The sequence below is a fragment of the Prinia subflava genome, chromosome 3 (assembly GCF_021018805.1).
Source record: "Prinia subflava isolate CZ2003 ecotype Zambia chromosome 3, Cam_Psub_1.2, whole genome shotgun sequence".
NCBI classification, from domain to species: domain Eukaryota; kingdom Metazoa; phylum Chordata; class Aves; order Passeriformes; family Cisticolidae; genus Prinia; species Prinia subflava.
Genome location: NC_086249.1, coordinates 106,192,165 through 106,206,764, shown reverse-complemented (window position 1 = coordinate 106,206,764; position 14,600 = coordinate 106,192,165). Strand labels below are relative to the sequence as shown.

At 47.9% G+C, this 14,600-nt stretch overlaps 1 protein-coding gene across 10 annotated transcripts in view; it reads right to left on the bottom strand.

Moving 5' to 3' along the window:
- Positions 1–14,600, bottom strand: part of RUNX1 (RUNX family transcription factor 1) — an 87,973-nt gene that overhangs the window by 58,345 nt on the left and 15,028 nt on the right. For all 10 annotated transcript variants that reach the window (XR_010079769.1, XR_010079770.1, XR_010079772.1 and 7 more), the window contains exon 3: positions 2,818–2,922. Coding sequence is in view for 2 of the 10 variants with exons in the window: in XM_063393222.1 (XP_063249292.1) it covers positions 2,818–2,922 (105 nt within the window). In the remaining 8 variants the exon portion in view is untranslated. The remainder of the gene's footprint in view (positions 1–2,817; positions 2,923–14,600) is intronic.

The following is a 14,600-nucleotide window of genomic DNA, read 5'->3' as shown; positions in this document are numbered from 1 at the left end:
CAGCCCTTCCTGAAGGTTTTTCTGGGTCATTTCTTAACAAAAATTCCTTGCAGAGCACCCTGTGGGAGGTGTCCCTGCCATGGCAGGGGTGGCACTGGAGGATTTGAAGTTTCCTTCCACCCCAACCATTCCATGATTCCATGAAAGAGCATTTCTGTGGTAAATCATCCAGGAACAGGGGTTGTGACCCAGGAAAATTCCAGCTCTCCTTATCTCTCCAGACACCCTGGGACATTTCCCTGTGGTTCAGAAGAGCTTTGCTCTCTGCAGCTCTTGGAATTCCTGTGAAATACCCAGGGGTGGGGCTGGGTGATCTTTAATCCCTTCCACCCCAAACCACTCCATGACCCCACAATCCCTTCTGTGCTGTGTCATGAATGACTCAGCAATAAAAAAGCTGTCAATTCCTGCTGGGGGCATTCCTGCTGGTGGGACTCCAGCCTTTCCCAAACCCCCCCTCCCTGTGCAGCTGATTTCCCTAAAACAAGGGATGTGAATTCCAGGGAAGCCTTTGCATGCATTTGGGTCGGGCAGATACGTGCGCTGCTTCCGTAGGGATCATATCTCCACTTCCTTTTTAAAATGCACAACCTCATTAAATATTAACTCTTCTACCAACTGAAGAATTGATCTCCAACAGAAGGTTTGCCTGCAGGAGGATTTTGTTTCGAGCAGATGCATATTCAAAGAACTGAAGTTTGTTCGTTGTCTGCAAACCCTGAGCACGCCCAGGTAATTGCATATGCAAATCTTGGGATTTGCATACACAAATATCTTTTTTACGTGCGCAGCTGCCTGGTTCACTGAGGATATTTTTCAGGGACAATTTGACCACAATGTAAATAAAAAGCCCCAAACAACAAACCAAAGAAATAAGAATAAATAAATAAGGAGCCTTACGCTGACAGAGTATTTGTTTTAAGGCTTGCCCTCAAATCCAAAAGAATACGTCAGATTTTTCCACTAAAAACATGGATCATGATGCAGCTCAGGTAAATGAAGGCTCCAAAAGAAACCTGAGTTTTCTAAGCTATGTTAGCTGAAATATGAAACATTTCTTTCCTGGTTAAGCAGCCCCAAGCTGAGTCTCATTCCCTGCAGGCTGTTTGAGTCCTGCTGCTCTGCTCTCCCGGGACAATTCCACTTAAGCAACATCCAGAACTTCTGCCAAGAGTGTGGGAGGGGTGCAAGAAACTCATTCCAAACCTCAATTTACATTTTGATAACGATATGCAAATGCCCCATTGGGGTGGTGACTGAAGCCAAGGATTGCCTCTGGTGACCGCCAGAGACTCCGGGATGCTCACAGGGAGGACGTGGAGCTGCTGGAGAGAGCCCAGAGGAGGCTCCAGGATGAGCAGAGGGCTGGAGCAGCTCTGCTGGCAGGAAAGGCTGGCACAGCTGGCATTGCTCAGCCTGGGCAGGAGAAGCTCTGGGCTGAGCTCAGGGTGGCCTTGCAGGGCCTGAAGGAGCCCCAGGAAAGCTGCAGAGAGACAATTGCCAAGGGCTGCAGGGACAGGAGCCAGGGAATGGCTCCCAGTGCCAGAGGGCAGGGCTGGATGGGCTCTTGGGAATCAGGAATTGTTCCCTGGCAGGGTGGGCAGGCCCTGGCACAGGGTGCCCAGAGCAGCTGTGGCTGCCCCTGCATCCCTGGCAGTGCCCAAGGCCAGGCTGGACACTGGGGCTGGAGCAGCCTGGAAGGTCTGAACGATCTCTAAGGTCCCTTCCTTCCCAAAGAAGATCAGTCCCTGGTTCTGTGATCTCTCCTTGCACATCTGCTCCACCCTCACTCATTTCACCCACCCAGAACGGTCTGCCCTCAGCACCTGAGCAAAACAACCCCCTGTGTGCAAGGCTCAGGCATTCCCTTGGAAAATCAAATCCTTCAGCTCCTCCCTGTACTTTATTCTTTTGAAAAAGGGAAGGAAGAGAGAAAGAGAGAGAGAAAGAGAGAGAGAAAGAGAGAAAGAGAGAAAGAGAGAAAGAGAGAGAGAGAGAAGAGGAGAGAGAGAGAAAGAGGGAAAGAAAGAAAGAGAGAAAGAAAGAAAGAGAGAAAGAAAGAGAGAAAGAAGAAGAGAGAGAGAGAAAGAAGAGAGAAGAAAGAGAGAAAGAAAGAGAGAAGAGAAGAAAGAGAGAAAGAGAGAAGAGAGAGAAGAGAGAAAGAGAGAAAGAGAGAAAGAGAGAAAGAAGAAAGAAAGAAAGAAAGAAAGAAAGAAAGAAAGAAAGAAAGAAAGAAAGAAAGAAAGAAAGAAAGAAAGAAAGAAAGAAAGAAAGAAAGAAAGAAAGAAAGAAAGAAAGAAAGAAAGAAAGAAAGAAAGAAAGAAAGAAAGAAAGAAAGAAAGAAAGAAAGAAAGAAAGAAAGAAAGAAAGAAAGAAAGAAAGAAAGAACCCAAGCTGCCCCACAGGTGAGGTTCAGGGAGCTCCAGGAAGCAGCAAACCATGGGATTTATTCCTGTTTGCAGGGTGGCCTAGCCTGAAGGATTTGATCAATGCCATATTGGTTTCCAATGCTTTCAAATTCTCTTAACATTTGAAAAGCAAGAAATGATGTGCAAGGCACTCACTGCCCACCTTTTACCAGCATCCCTTCCGTCAGCTCCTGGGGAGGAGCCAGGCCTGGCTGGGTATTTCAGAAATGCAAGTCACTGGATCAGCTGGACACCAGTGAAAAAGAAAGCTTCAGGAAGGCAGGATTAAAACCATAAAGCTTCAGACATTCCCATTTCTCCACAGGCTGCTGGATTTGGTGTGGCTGGGCATGAGCCCCTACATGAAATCAGTTTGTCCCTCTGGGAATTCTCTCCTGAGCTCACTTACTTCGGGGTTCCCGAGGTCCATCCACCGTGATCTTGATGGCTCTGTGGTACGTGGCTACTTGGGGAGGATTTGTGAAGACTGTGATGGTCAGAGTGAAGCTTTTCCCTGCAACAGGAAAAAAGAAAATGTTACTGAGCAAAAAAAAGAAAATAAAAACCCCTGAGCAAGTGCTGAGAAAAGCAAACTCCTCGTTTCTGGTGGAGCTTGAACACCCTGCAAGGCACTAAAAGGTTTTCTGGGGTGTAGAATCCTGGTGCTGGATTCATTCCCTCTGTGGCAACTGCTCAAAGCTTTCGGGGAAACAAAATTAATTTGTATTTAAATCATCTACACTCTGTTTGTAAAAAAAAAAATAAAAAAAAGGAGGTTACCCTTAACAAGTCAGGGTTTATCTGATGTTCCTAACCCTGGTGTGTTATCTGTGCTTTCTAAAGGGAGCTCAGTCAGGGAGGTTGGGAAATCGTGGCTGGTTTTTCCAAGACTGCCACGAGAATCGGAGCAGCAGCACTCCATAAAACGAAGGAGAAGCGGGTGCTCAGCTCCCCCAGGCAGGCTGGAAAACCCCACACTCTGTGGCTGAGACCAGCAGGAGATCAATCCCACCTCTGAAAATCAGCTGCTACTGCAATGCCAAGGAAGAAGAGAATGGAAAAAAAATTTAAAAAAATCCCTACAGCTCGTCCACAGGAACTTCATTTTATGAAGCCACAGCAGAGGATAAGGTTCAGTTTCTCCTTTATTCAGCAAGAAAACTGTGAAGGCCTTTTCCAGGTTGTTCCGTGCATGGCGTGGCTCTGTTTTGGGAAAAGTGCTGCTACCCCTGGATTTACTCCTGGCATTTTTGCAAGAACAGAAGGAACATTCTGCATCTTTGATAAGACCTCAGATGATGGTGTTGGCCTTGGCAGCAGTAAAAACATTGCCTGGCAGCAGCTTCAGCATGGCTATCCCAGCATCGGAGGACTGGGAGACTGACAGGAATCTCTGTTATCAGCCAGAGACATCAGGGGCCATCACCCCGAGTGGGATAACCAGGAATTGTTGGAAGAAAATTGAGGTTCTTCCTCCCTCTCCCTCATTTTCCCACCTGGCTCCAGCCCAACTGTGGAGATTCTTCCCTTCCACCCATTTTTACTGCTCAGTTAGCTCTATAAACGGGGCTGAATTGAAACAGAAATGGAAAGAGAAATGTCAATATTAGTGCCTGCCTGTGGAAGCACCATTCCCCTTCCTCAGGAACATTCCCTGGCAGTTCCGTCCTGCCCTTCATGCAGCCCCCAGAGGTGCTCTGCAGGCACGGCAAACCCACTCCTGGACACTGTCCTCATCCCATCCTGGGAATTCAGGGCTCAGCCTCACCACCCTGAGGATGAGGAGCTGTCTTGGGTTATGTAACCAAAAAAAAAGGTATTCTGTTTCATCTGTAGAAAGCAGTTGGGGGATGGTTTCTTTTTTCTTTATCTCTTGTAACTCCAGGTCTGTTCTGATAACAGCCCAGCTGTTAAACCAGGTGGGGCAGTGTTTGTGATCTCTGTCACCACTGCCCACCCTCGGGGATATCTTCTGTTCATGGGCCATTGAGGCTCACCAGTGACACATTCCATCATCCATTGGGAGATGGAACACCCAGTGGGGAGGAGCCAACCATTCCTACCCAGATAAAAATGGGGACACAGGGACCCCAGACATTCCTCTTTTCCACTGGATTCCTGGGGGAAAACTGGTCCCGTCTCACCACCACTGAACCTGTCTGCAGGATCATCTCTGCTCCATCAGAACCACATCTGTCACTGCAGGAGGATTTATCTGGACTGCTCCCAACCTCCCAACACCCTGAACAGGGTGTCAGGTCGTATTCCTGACTCCATCAGGGTTTTCTAGGACTTTTTTTTTTTTTTTTTTAATTATTATTATTACTACATTTGTATTTTTTTAAATATTCCCAGTAAAGAACTGTTATTCCCATATTTTTGCCTGAAAGCTCCTAATTGCAAAAATGTAATAATTTGGAGGGAGGGGGTTTTACATTCTCCATTCTAAGGGAAACTCCAGTCTTCCCTGAGAGATCCCTGTCTTTCCAAACCAAGACAGGAGCTGTGGGAGGTGAAGAGTCTTGGCCAGGATCTCACAGGGATGGGAACATTTTGGCTGCTGCAGCTAAACCTGGCTCTAATCTGCCGTCACCACCACCAGAAGTTCAACCAAGCCTTGCAAATCCCAGTGTCCTCCCACATCCACATCCTCAATAAAAAGCAATCCTGCAGATGGATGGAATTGTAAACACCATTTCACATCCCTCCCTCAGGGCATTTGGTGCTGCATCTACCCCAAACGGGGATGGCTGAGCTCCTGACATCCTTTAAATGGCAGATTTGGTGAGAAAGCTTCACAGCTTCGTTCATCTTTCCCTGCCAGCACAACAGAAGAGGCGTCAGGAACAAAGTTTGATAAATTCCCTCCCAAAAAGCTTTGTCATCCATCAGAGAAGAACCTGGACATCACAGAATCCCAAATTATTCTGTGTTGGGGCACACAAGGATCATCAAGTTCAGCTCTCAGAAGAGCCTGGACAAGGATTTTCCTCCTTTCCAAAATATAATTTCCTGTATCTAAATACAACACTTAGCACTAAGAGAGAAAAACTTTGAAAATACACTTTATTCTCCAGACTAATCTGCAGTATTTTCATCTTGCTCCCAATTTGGGATGTTGTTTTGACAATCGCTCTGCTAGAACACAATGTCAATTCATTTCTTTAGAAAACCCTGGAGAAGTTCCTATATAGAAAATAAATGCAGGAGAAACCCCAAACACAACAGTGAAATGCAGTAAAACCTGGCCATAATTCCAGTCTCTAAAACCAGAATAAAGAAGAAGAGGGAGAAACCCACAGGGAGAATCCAGTCCAGCTCTCAAATGAATGGCCTGGACAGCTCTGGGCTGGGGACAAGGTGGGCCTGGGGCACAGCTGGCACTGCCTGGGCTGGGAGGGCTTTTCCAACCTCAGGGATCCTGGGATTCTGTGATCTTGTCCCTTCAACCCAGGCCGCTCCATGATTCCATGATCAGCCTCCAAGATCAAAGCGTCTGCCTGTGCCCTGCACTGAAATCCAGGAATTTGAAGCCTCCATTCCACATCCATCCCTCTCCAGGGGCTGGAGCAGAAGCATCTCCCCTCCAGCAGGACCCCAGTGCCCTCCAGAACCGCCCTGGAGAGCTCCAGAGGGAGCAGGAGGCCGGTGAGCTGCACCCCTGGGAATGTCTGAGAGGAACCGAGGGGGACAACACAAATCCTGGGTGACAGCAGGGTCACACGCAGCTCCTGTGCCCTGCTGAGTCACCCCAGCAGTGTCACCATCAGCTGGGGCCGCAGGGGGAGGAACACTTCTGTTAAAAGTGGCTGCACGGGCAGAGGGAAAAGGGAGTGAGAGCTGCTGGGCAAAGAGGCCACAACTTGAACCTTTCATTAATTCTGATCCTTTGAAAAAGCCATAGAATCCATGGATAAAGGGTCATCCCAGTGGGAACAGAAAAAAAATGGAGTGATGGAGTGAAACCTTCAGAAATTTGGCAGTGGTTGGGGGAGAAAAAGGCAAAGAGATGGGGTTGGTGTGATCACTGCCTTTTACTTTTGGGCTTTGTTCTAATGAACCTTTGTGCCACTAAATTTGGTTTGGTTGTTTGGGTTTTTTCTTTTTTTTCTTTTTTTTTTTTTCTTTTTTTCTTTTTTTTTTTTTAATTGTCATAGTAAATTATTAAATAAAAAGAAGGGGGAGAAAAGAAGGAAAGCAGCCAAGAATGTCTGTGCTGACAAGGACAAAAGGCATAGATGGAAAACTATGAAATGTAAGGCCCAAATGCAACTCAAATGACATTACAGACATTTCTATTCTATTAAGGAGAGGATTCCAGGCTCTAGGAAGAAACAGGATGATTTTATTTTGGAGGTTTTGCTGTTCAGCTTCTGCCTTTTAGCCCCTTTGTACCAGCATTAAACCACGCTAAATGCTCAATTTTCCCCATTTTCCTGGCTCCTCACAGCATCTCCCTGGCTCTCTGCCAAAGCCAGGAGCTCTCCTGCATTTAAACCTCTCCAGGAAGCCACCCACACACTCCATATCCAAAAATCAGGACCAATTTTTGCTGGTTCTTATCTCTGAGCACTCCAAATCTGATCAATAAGTTGATCAAAGGCTGAAATCACTCGACCCTTCATGGTTTAACAGCTGCTCATCCCAGTTTTTTTGCAGGTGTTCAAAGCCTGCACGGGGCAAAATTCTATGCTCAGGTGGTGGCTTTCCTTCCACCAGTGGTGGTTTGGCACAGAAGAAAACTTTGCCTCTGCTGTTTGATCTGGTGCTGTTTCATCATGACAAAAAGAAAAAAGCTGCAGCTGGGGCAAGAGGCAACAAAAACAAAAAAACCCCAAAAAAAACCCCCCAACAAAACCAAACCCCACAAAAACCAAAAAACCCAAAAGAAAACAAAAACCACCAAAACAACAACAAAAATTACAAAAAAAACCCCCAACATTAAAAAAAAAAAAAAAAAAAAAAAAAAAAAAAAAAAAAAGAGAAGAACATGATTTGTTTACCAGCAGCACCACAGAGGCCACTGGATTTAAATATGAAGTTGTTCTTCACCTCAGCTGTAGATGAGTTGTAAATTGTGACCAACGGTCTAAACACCCAGATGAGGGTGGTGGCCTCAAAAAACGCACCAGGGAGAACTCAGAGCCTTAAGGAGCCAGGAAAAGAACTAAAGAACTCAGAACCCAGGAAAAGAACCAAAGAACTCAGAACACAGGAAAAAACCAAAGAACTCAGAACCCAGGAAAAGAACCAAAGAACTCAGAACACAGGAAAAAACCAAAGAACTCAGAACCCAGGAAAAGAACCAAAGAACTCAGAACACAGGAAAAAACCAAAGAACTCAGAACCCAGGAAAAGAACCAAAGAACTCAGAACACAGGAAAAAACCAAAGAACTCAGAACCCAGGAAAAGAACCAAAGAACTCAGAACACAGGAAAAAACCAAAGAACTCAGAACCCAGGAAAAGAACTAAAGAACTCAGAACCCAAGAAAGAACTAAAGAACTCAGAACCCAGGAAAAGAACTAAAGAACTCAGAACCCAGGAAAAGAACCAAAGAACTCAGAACCCAGGAAAAGAACTAAAGAACTCAGAACCCAGGAAAGAACTAAAGAACTCAGAACCCAGGAAAAGAACCAAAGAACTCAGAACCCAGGAAAAGAACTAAAGAACTCAGAACCCAGGAAAAGAACCAAAGAACTCAGAACCCAGGAAAAAACCAAAGAACTCAGAACCCAGGAAAAAACCAAAGAACTCAGAACCCAAGAAAGAACTAAAAAACTCAGAACCCAGGAAAAGAACCAAAGAACTCAGAACCCAGGAAAAGAACTAAAGAACTCAGAACCCAAGAAAGAACTAAAGAACTCAGAACCCAGGAAAAAACCAAAGAACTCAGAACCCAGGCCTGAGGGAGCTCCAAAACAGCTGGAGAGGGACCTGGGACAAGGGATGGAGGGGCAGGAATGGTTTAGGATGGAGGAGGGCAGGCTTAGATGGGATTTTGGGAAGGAATTCCTTCCTGGGAGAGTGGGGCACAGAGAGGTTGTGGCTGTCCCACCCCTGGAAGTGTCCAAGGCCAGCTTGGAGCAGCCCTGGGTCCCTGCCCTGGGTGATTTTTAAAGTCCCTCCCAACCCAAACCATTCCATAATTCCAAGAACTGCCCCCATGAATCAGGCACAGGGGGAAACGGAGCTGTTCCTGTATTTTTAATGGGTTTTTCTCAGGTTTAAGCACGTGTCAAACTGGAAATTTGGGAGCTACACCCCCTCCCCTCCTGCCAAAGCAGCCTGGCTGGGATAAACCTGACCTTGGGAACGTTTCTCACTCCAGGAAGTTCTGCTCTCTGTGTTTACACAGCAGCTCCTTACCCAGAATGAAATCTCCAGCGCTCTCAATCAATAAAGGTTTTGTTCTGGATTTCTGTGGGGCCAAAATGGGTCCTGCTGCCAACTGGAACCCCCAGAAATACTGGATTTTTTTTACAATAAAGGTGGAAAAGCAGCTCATTCCTGCAGGAACGTGGCTGATGCTAGATTTATCCCTTCTTTTTCCTTCCCAACTCCCAAATCCTGATTTTTTTTACAATAAAACTGGAAAAGCAGCTCATTCCTGCAGGAACGTGGCTGATCCTGGCTTTTTCTTTTTCCTTACCTCTCCAGCTCCAAAATCCTGATTTATTTTTCATAATAAAGGTGAAAAAGCAGCTCATTCCTGCAGGGACATGGCTGATCCTGGCTTTTCCCTTTTTCTTTCCTTCCCAGCTCCCAAATCCTGAAATTTTTATGCAATAAAGTTGGAAAAGCAGCTCATTCCTGCAGGGATGTGGTTGATCCTGGATTTACCCCTTCTTTTTCCTTCCCAACTCCCAAATCCTGGGGTTTTTTTACAATAAAACTGGAAAAGCAGCTCATTCCTGCAGGAACGTGGCTGATCCTGGCTTTTTCTTTTTCCTTTCCTTCCCTTCCCAACTCCCAACTCCTGATTTTGTTTTATAATAAGGTTGGAAAAGCAGCTCATTCCTGCAGGGACATGGCTGATCCTGGCTTTCCCCTTTTTCTTTCCTTCCCAGCTCCCAAATCCTGATTTTTTTTCACAATAAAAGTGAAAAAGCAGCTCATTCCTGCAGGGACATGGCTGATCCTGGCTTTTCCCTTTTCCTTTCCCCCCAGCTCCCTGCAGCACTCCAGGCATGCCCTTCACACTCTTCCCCTCCCTTTCTCCACGTTTTTTCCTGGCTAACAATCCCAATTCTGGGCTGGGAAGCAGCGGAGCTGCTGTGGGGTTCCCAGGCCAGCAGGAGGTGGTGGCTTGGGCTGGAATCCCTTCAGGTGTTTTGGTGAAGTCGAAGTAACGGTGCTCAGCCGAAATGCCCCAATTATTTTGGCACTTGGAACCTCGGGCAACACAGGAATTACATTGAGCAACCCAAATGACATCACTGGAATCAAGGAACAGAGACATCGTCAAGCTCAGCGGGCGCTCGGATTGAGTTTTGCCTCCTGTGGGTGATAAGGGAAGTCCCTGTGGCTCGTGGGGAGATTTTCCCTGATCATTTGCTTCTTTCAGAAGTCAAAAATATCAACCTGAGCTGCAGACATGAAATACTGACAGATGTGGAAGCTGGTGTTGTTCTTGGTGTTATTTTCCAGCTGTTCAAATCAAGATCAGTCAGGCCCTGAGTTTAGCTGCAAGCTGGGATCTCAATCCCTGAGAGGAGAAGGGAAAAGATTCCCAAAAAATGCCTGGGAGGAGTCTCAGGTAGGTGCAGGTTCCATGAAAAGAGAAAAAATCAGCCTGGGCAGGAGGCTGGGGCTGCTCCCTGGGGCAGCAAGAGCCTGGATCAAGGGATGGAAAGACTCTGGGGATCCCCAGAGGAGTTTCTGGGGGATCCCCAGAGGAGTTTCAGGTGGATCCCAGGATACCAAAAGGGCACAAAATTCTTGGGAAGCTTCCCTGGAGGGCTCTGGGGCTGCTCCCTGAAACCTCAGCTGCCTCAGGGAGATGGGAGGGAGCTCTAGAGTCACTTTCCCCCATTTTCCTTGTGCTGCAGTGGTACCAAGGTTCAAATCCCTTTCCTGAGGGAACCTTCCCCCGATGGGATGAACACCCAGAAACGCCTCAGCACCGATTTAAATCCACATTTCTGCCCCAGTGCTGCCTTTTGCCCCTTCCTGGAGCAGCATTTCACCCTCAGGAGCCTGAAAGAATTTTGAGACATTTTCTTGTGAGTTCTTGTAGTGAAGGAGGGGTAAGGTTTCCTTGACCTGCTGGATAATGCAATAAAGGAGAAGAGAGGAGAAGGTGATGGGTAGCTTTGCCTTAGCACAAAACGTTTCCTTTATCTAAAAAGAAAAACCGAATATTTGAATATAACTTAGATCATCTAGAAATGCTCTCAGATTTGTGACCTTCCAACAAATCACAGCCTTGGTTATTGGCCGTGAGGTCACACGGGCCTTTGGGAAGCTTTGAACTTTCAAGATGTGCAGAGTACCAACAAAAATAAAATAAAAATAAAATAAAATAACATAAAATAAAATAAAATAAAATAAAATAAAATAAAATAAAATAAAATAAAATAAAATAAAATAAAATAAAATAAAATAAAATAAAATAAAATAAAATAAATAAAATAAAATAAAAAAACAAGAGAATTGTAGCTCTTTCTGCAGGGTGAGTGAACCTTTATAGAACCTGATGAATTCATCCTGTACTATGAAGAGTCCCTAAAATGCTCCATGGCTGTTTCAATAAAGTGCAGCTTTTTGCAGCCTTGCACAACAGGCTGTGAAACATTGCAAGGGTGGCACTGAGCTCACACAAACAGCCACAGTTTTTCTGTCTGTGGGGTGTTTTTTTTTGGGGAGGGGACAGATGTTTACGCCCAAATTTGACGATTTGAGTGCAGCCAGTTTCACTTCTGCGCTGCTGAGGGGTTTCACTTCCCCGGGCTGGGGTGACGGCAGCATCCTGTGCTGCTCCCTGCCCTGGCAGCCTGGCCAGGGTGGAAAAGGGCGCCCTGCTGGCACCTGATGGCCCCTCTGCCCTCCAGCAGCTCGGGGTTGAGGGGCATTCCCTGGAAAAGGTCATGGCTGGGGTGTGGAAGAGGAGATTCCTGTTCTCCCCTCCCCGGCTGCTGCTTCTGCCACCTTGGTGAGGTTTCAAGTGCTTGAGCAGAGATGCCACAAAAGCACAAATCTGTTGTGTTTGGAGCATGAAAATAGAGGGGATTTGAGTTGCAGGGGCAGGGAATGGTCATTGATCAGGATGGAATTACAGCGGAAGACAGGAAAATAACTGAGAATGTAGGAGAGGAGAAACATGAAAGAGGATGTAGAAAAGAGGAGGTCTCTGAGGACAGGGTGAGCTACAGCAGAATCCCAGAATGGTTTGGGCTGGAAGGGACCTTAAAAATCATCCCAGTGCCACCCCTGCCATGGCAGGGACACCTCCCACTGTCCCAGGCTGCTCCAGCCCCAGGGTCCAGCCTGGCCTTGGGCACTGCCAGGGATGCAGGGGCAGCCACAGCTGCTCTGGGCACCCTGTGCCAGGGCCTGCCCACCCTGCCAGGGAACAATTCCTGATTCCCAAGAGCCCATCCAGCCCTGCCCTCTGGCACTGGGAGCCATTCCCTGGCTCCTGTCCCTGCAGCCCTTGGCAATTGTCTCTCTGCAGCTTTCCTGGGGCTCCTTCAGGCCCTGCAAGGCCACCCTGAGCTCAGCCCAGAGCTTCTCCTGCCCAGGCTGAGCAATGCCAGCTGTGCCAGCCTTTCCTGCCAGCAGAGCTGCTCCAGCCCTCTGCTCATCCTGGAGCCTCCTCTGGGCTCTCTCCAGCAGCTCCACGTCCTTTTTGTGCTGGGAATTCCAGGGCAGGGGCTCTCACCTGAGGGGTCACAGGGACACAAAAGCCACCCAAGGGTGACACCCAGGAGCTGACACAGCCACAAGTCACCTCTGCCAACCCCAACAACCCCAAGTCCCAGGAATGCCCTGTGTGCAGATGGCAAATTCCAGAGTGGGACTCTCTGGGGCTGTGCAGGAATTTGGCTGCCAGGAGCTGTGTCCCAGCACCCTGAGGTCCTGTGGAAATTTTGGGTTTGGGGCTTTGTGGTGCAGGTGGCTCCTGGGGATGTGTCTGTGCACCACAGTCACACCAACCTCTGCTCAAGGGGTGCTTTTTGTCCTCAAAACCAACCCCAGCGACCTCCTGGAGCTGAATTTTCGGGGTGGGATGCTGCCTGAGGCTGTAGGCCTGCAGATCAATCTCCAAAGTTAAAAAGCAATAAATTAAAGCAATAAATAGATTAAAGCAATAAATCCATGGGGGGGAGGGAGAGCTTTTAATGGAAAAACCAAGCAGCCTCTACCTCCAAGTGGAGCTGCTGCAGGAACCACAACGAAATTCCTCTGAACTGGGGTGGAGACAATAATTACAGCCCAGCAGGAACGAAGGGCTTGGGGTGCACAAGTGGCACCCCTTGTGCACCTCTTAGAAGCCCTTAGAAACACAAATTATTATTAAAATATCTGAAGGCTTGAGATAGAGATGCTCAGTTGCCTCAAACACAATGTTTGAACACACGTTTCATTAATGTGGAATTATTTTTTCCCCTAAAAATGGCTCAGATGGAAATTTCTGATGTTTCTGTGCTCCCCAAAACCTGAATCTTTGCTTCCAAGCTGTGATCTAAATATCAGGGAATTTGGATTTTTTTTTTTTTCTTTTTTTCTCAGTGCAGAATCTTTTTTGTTTCACATAAAGTGCTCGTCTGGACCAGAGCTTGGGCTGGTTGTGGAGTGCTCAGAGGTGACCTGACCCCACAAAGTGCACCCAGCTCTACCCACAGGCTGCCCTGGCTGCTGTGTCACTGCTGAGGAGCTCAGGGAAAGGGAAAAACAGGAAGAGCAGGTGGAAGGGACAGTTCAGGATGAAATGGCCCCAATGCAAAGCTTCTCCCACCTTCTCACAGAAAATGCCTTGGGATCCTTAAGCCTAATGATAGTCCTGAGCCCAGCTATAATTTCAGACCATTCATCAGCTTTTTGAGGTAGAAATTATCGCCCAGACTTTATGGGGATGACAGAGACGTGGAAAGGTTAAGGCCCAAATTCACGAGAGGATTTGTGTCTGAAGTGGGATTAAGTCCAAAATTCCACCTCTCACCTCCCCCCTTCCCCCAGCCCAGGGGGATTTCGGAGGGGGAAATTCAGGATTTCTCCTGAAAAACACCCCCAAGCCCTCGAGGCCTCAAGCTCAGGCCCTCAGAGGGGTCACTTGGCCTTGACCTGCAGCCTCTGTCCCCTCCCTGTGGTTTGGAAGCTGCTGCTCCTCTCCAAGGGATGGAGAGAGACAATTCCCAAGGGCTGCAGGGGCAGGACACGGGGAATGGGTTCAAACTGGCAGAGAGCAGGGATTATATGGGATCTGGGGCAGGAATTGTTCCCTGGCAGGGTGGGCAGGCCCTGGCACAGGGTGCCCAGAGCAGCTGTGGCTGCCCCTGGATCCCTGGCAGTGCCCAAGGCCAGGCTGGATGCGGTTCTGAGCAGCCTGGGATAGGGAAAATTGTCCTTTCCCATGGCAGAGGGGTTGGAATGAGGTGACCTTTGCAGTCCCCTCCTTCCCAGCCCATTCCATGATTCCATGGCACAGCTCAGGAGCTGGAACAAACCCTCTCTGTGCCCTGAGGAGCACTGGTGACCCCTGGGCACGGCTGCAGGGAGCAGGGAAGGCGTGGATTCCCTGGAAAAGCAACGCCCTGTGCGAGCAGGAAAGGCAAGGAACACTCCCATCAGCATCAGGGCCATGCCAGCAGTGGGGAATTGCACCTGACACAGATCAATCCCCACCTGAGCATTCCTCCAGTGGCTCTCTGAGCACTGCAGCTGCCCTGGGAATGGATTTTTTTGGATCTGGTTTGCTTGGAGCAAGGAGTCTCTGTGCTGGCATTGCACTGATGCAGCACCCATCGATCCCAGAGCTGGGAAAAGCCCCGGGATCACTCCCTGAATATCCAGGGATGGGGAAAAACTCTGCCCTTGCCAACCTGGGAGCTGCCAACTTCCAGCTCTGTGCCCTTGAGGTAAAAATTGCACTTTGGTGGCCAAAGGTGGAGGTGGGCACGGCTCTGTGCACAAAGTCCAGCCTGTGGAAAATCTGGGGCTTTGCCAAAGCTTTTTCCTGCCCTAAATTTC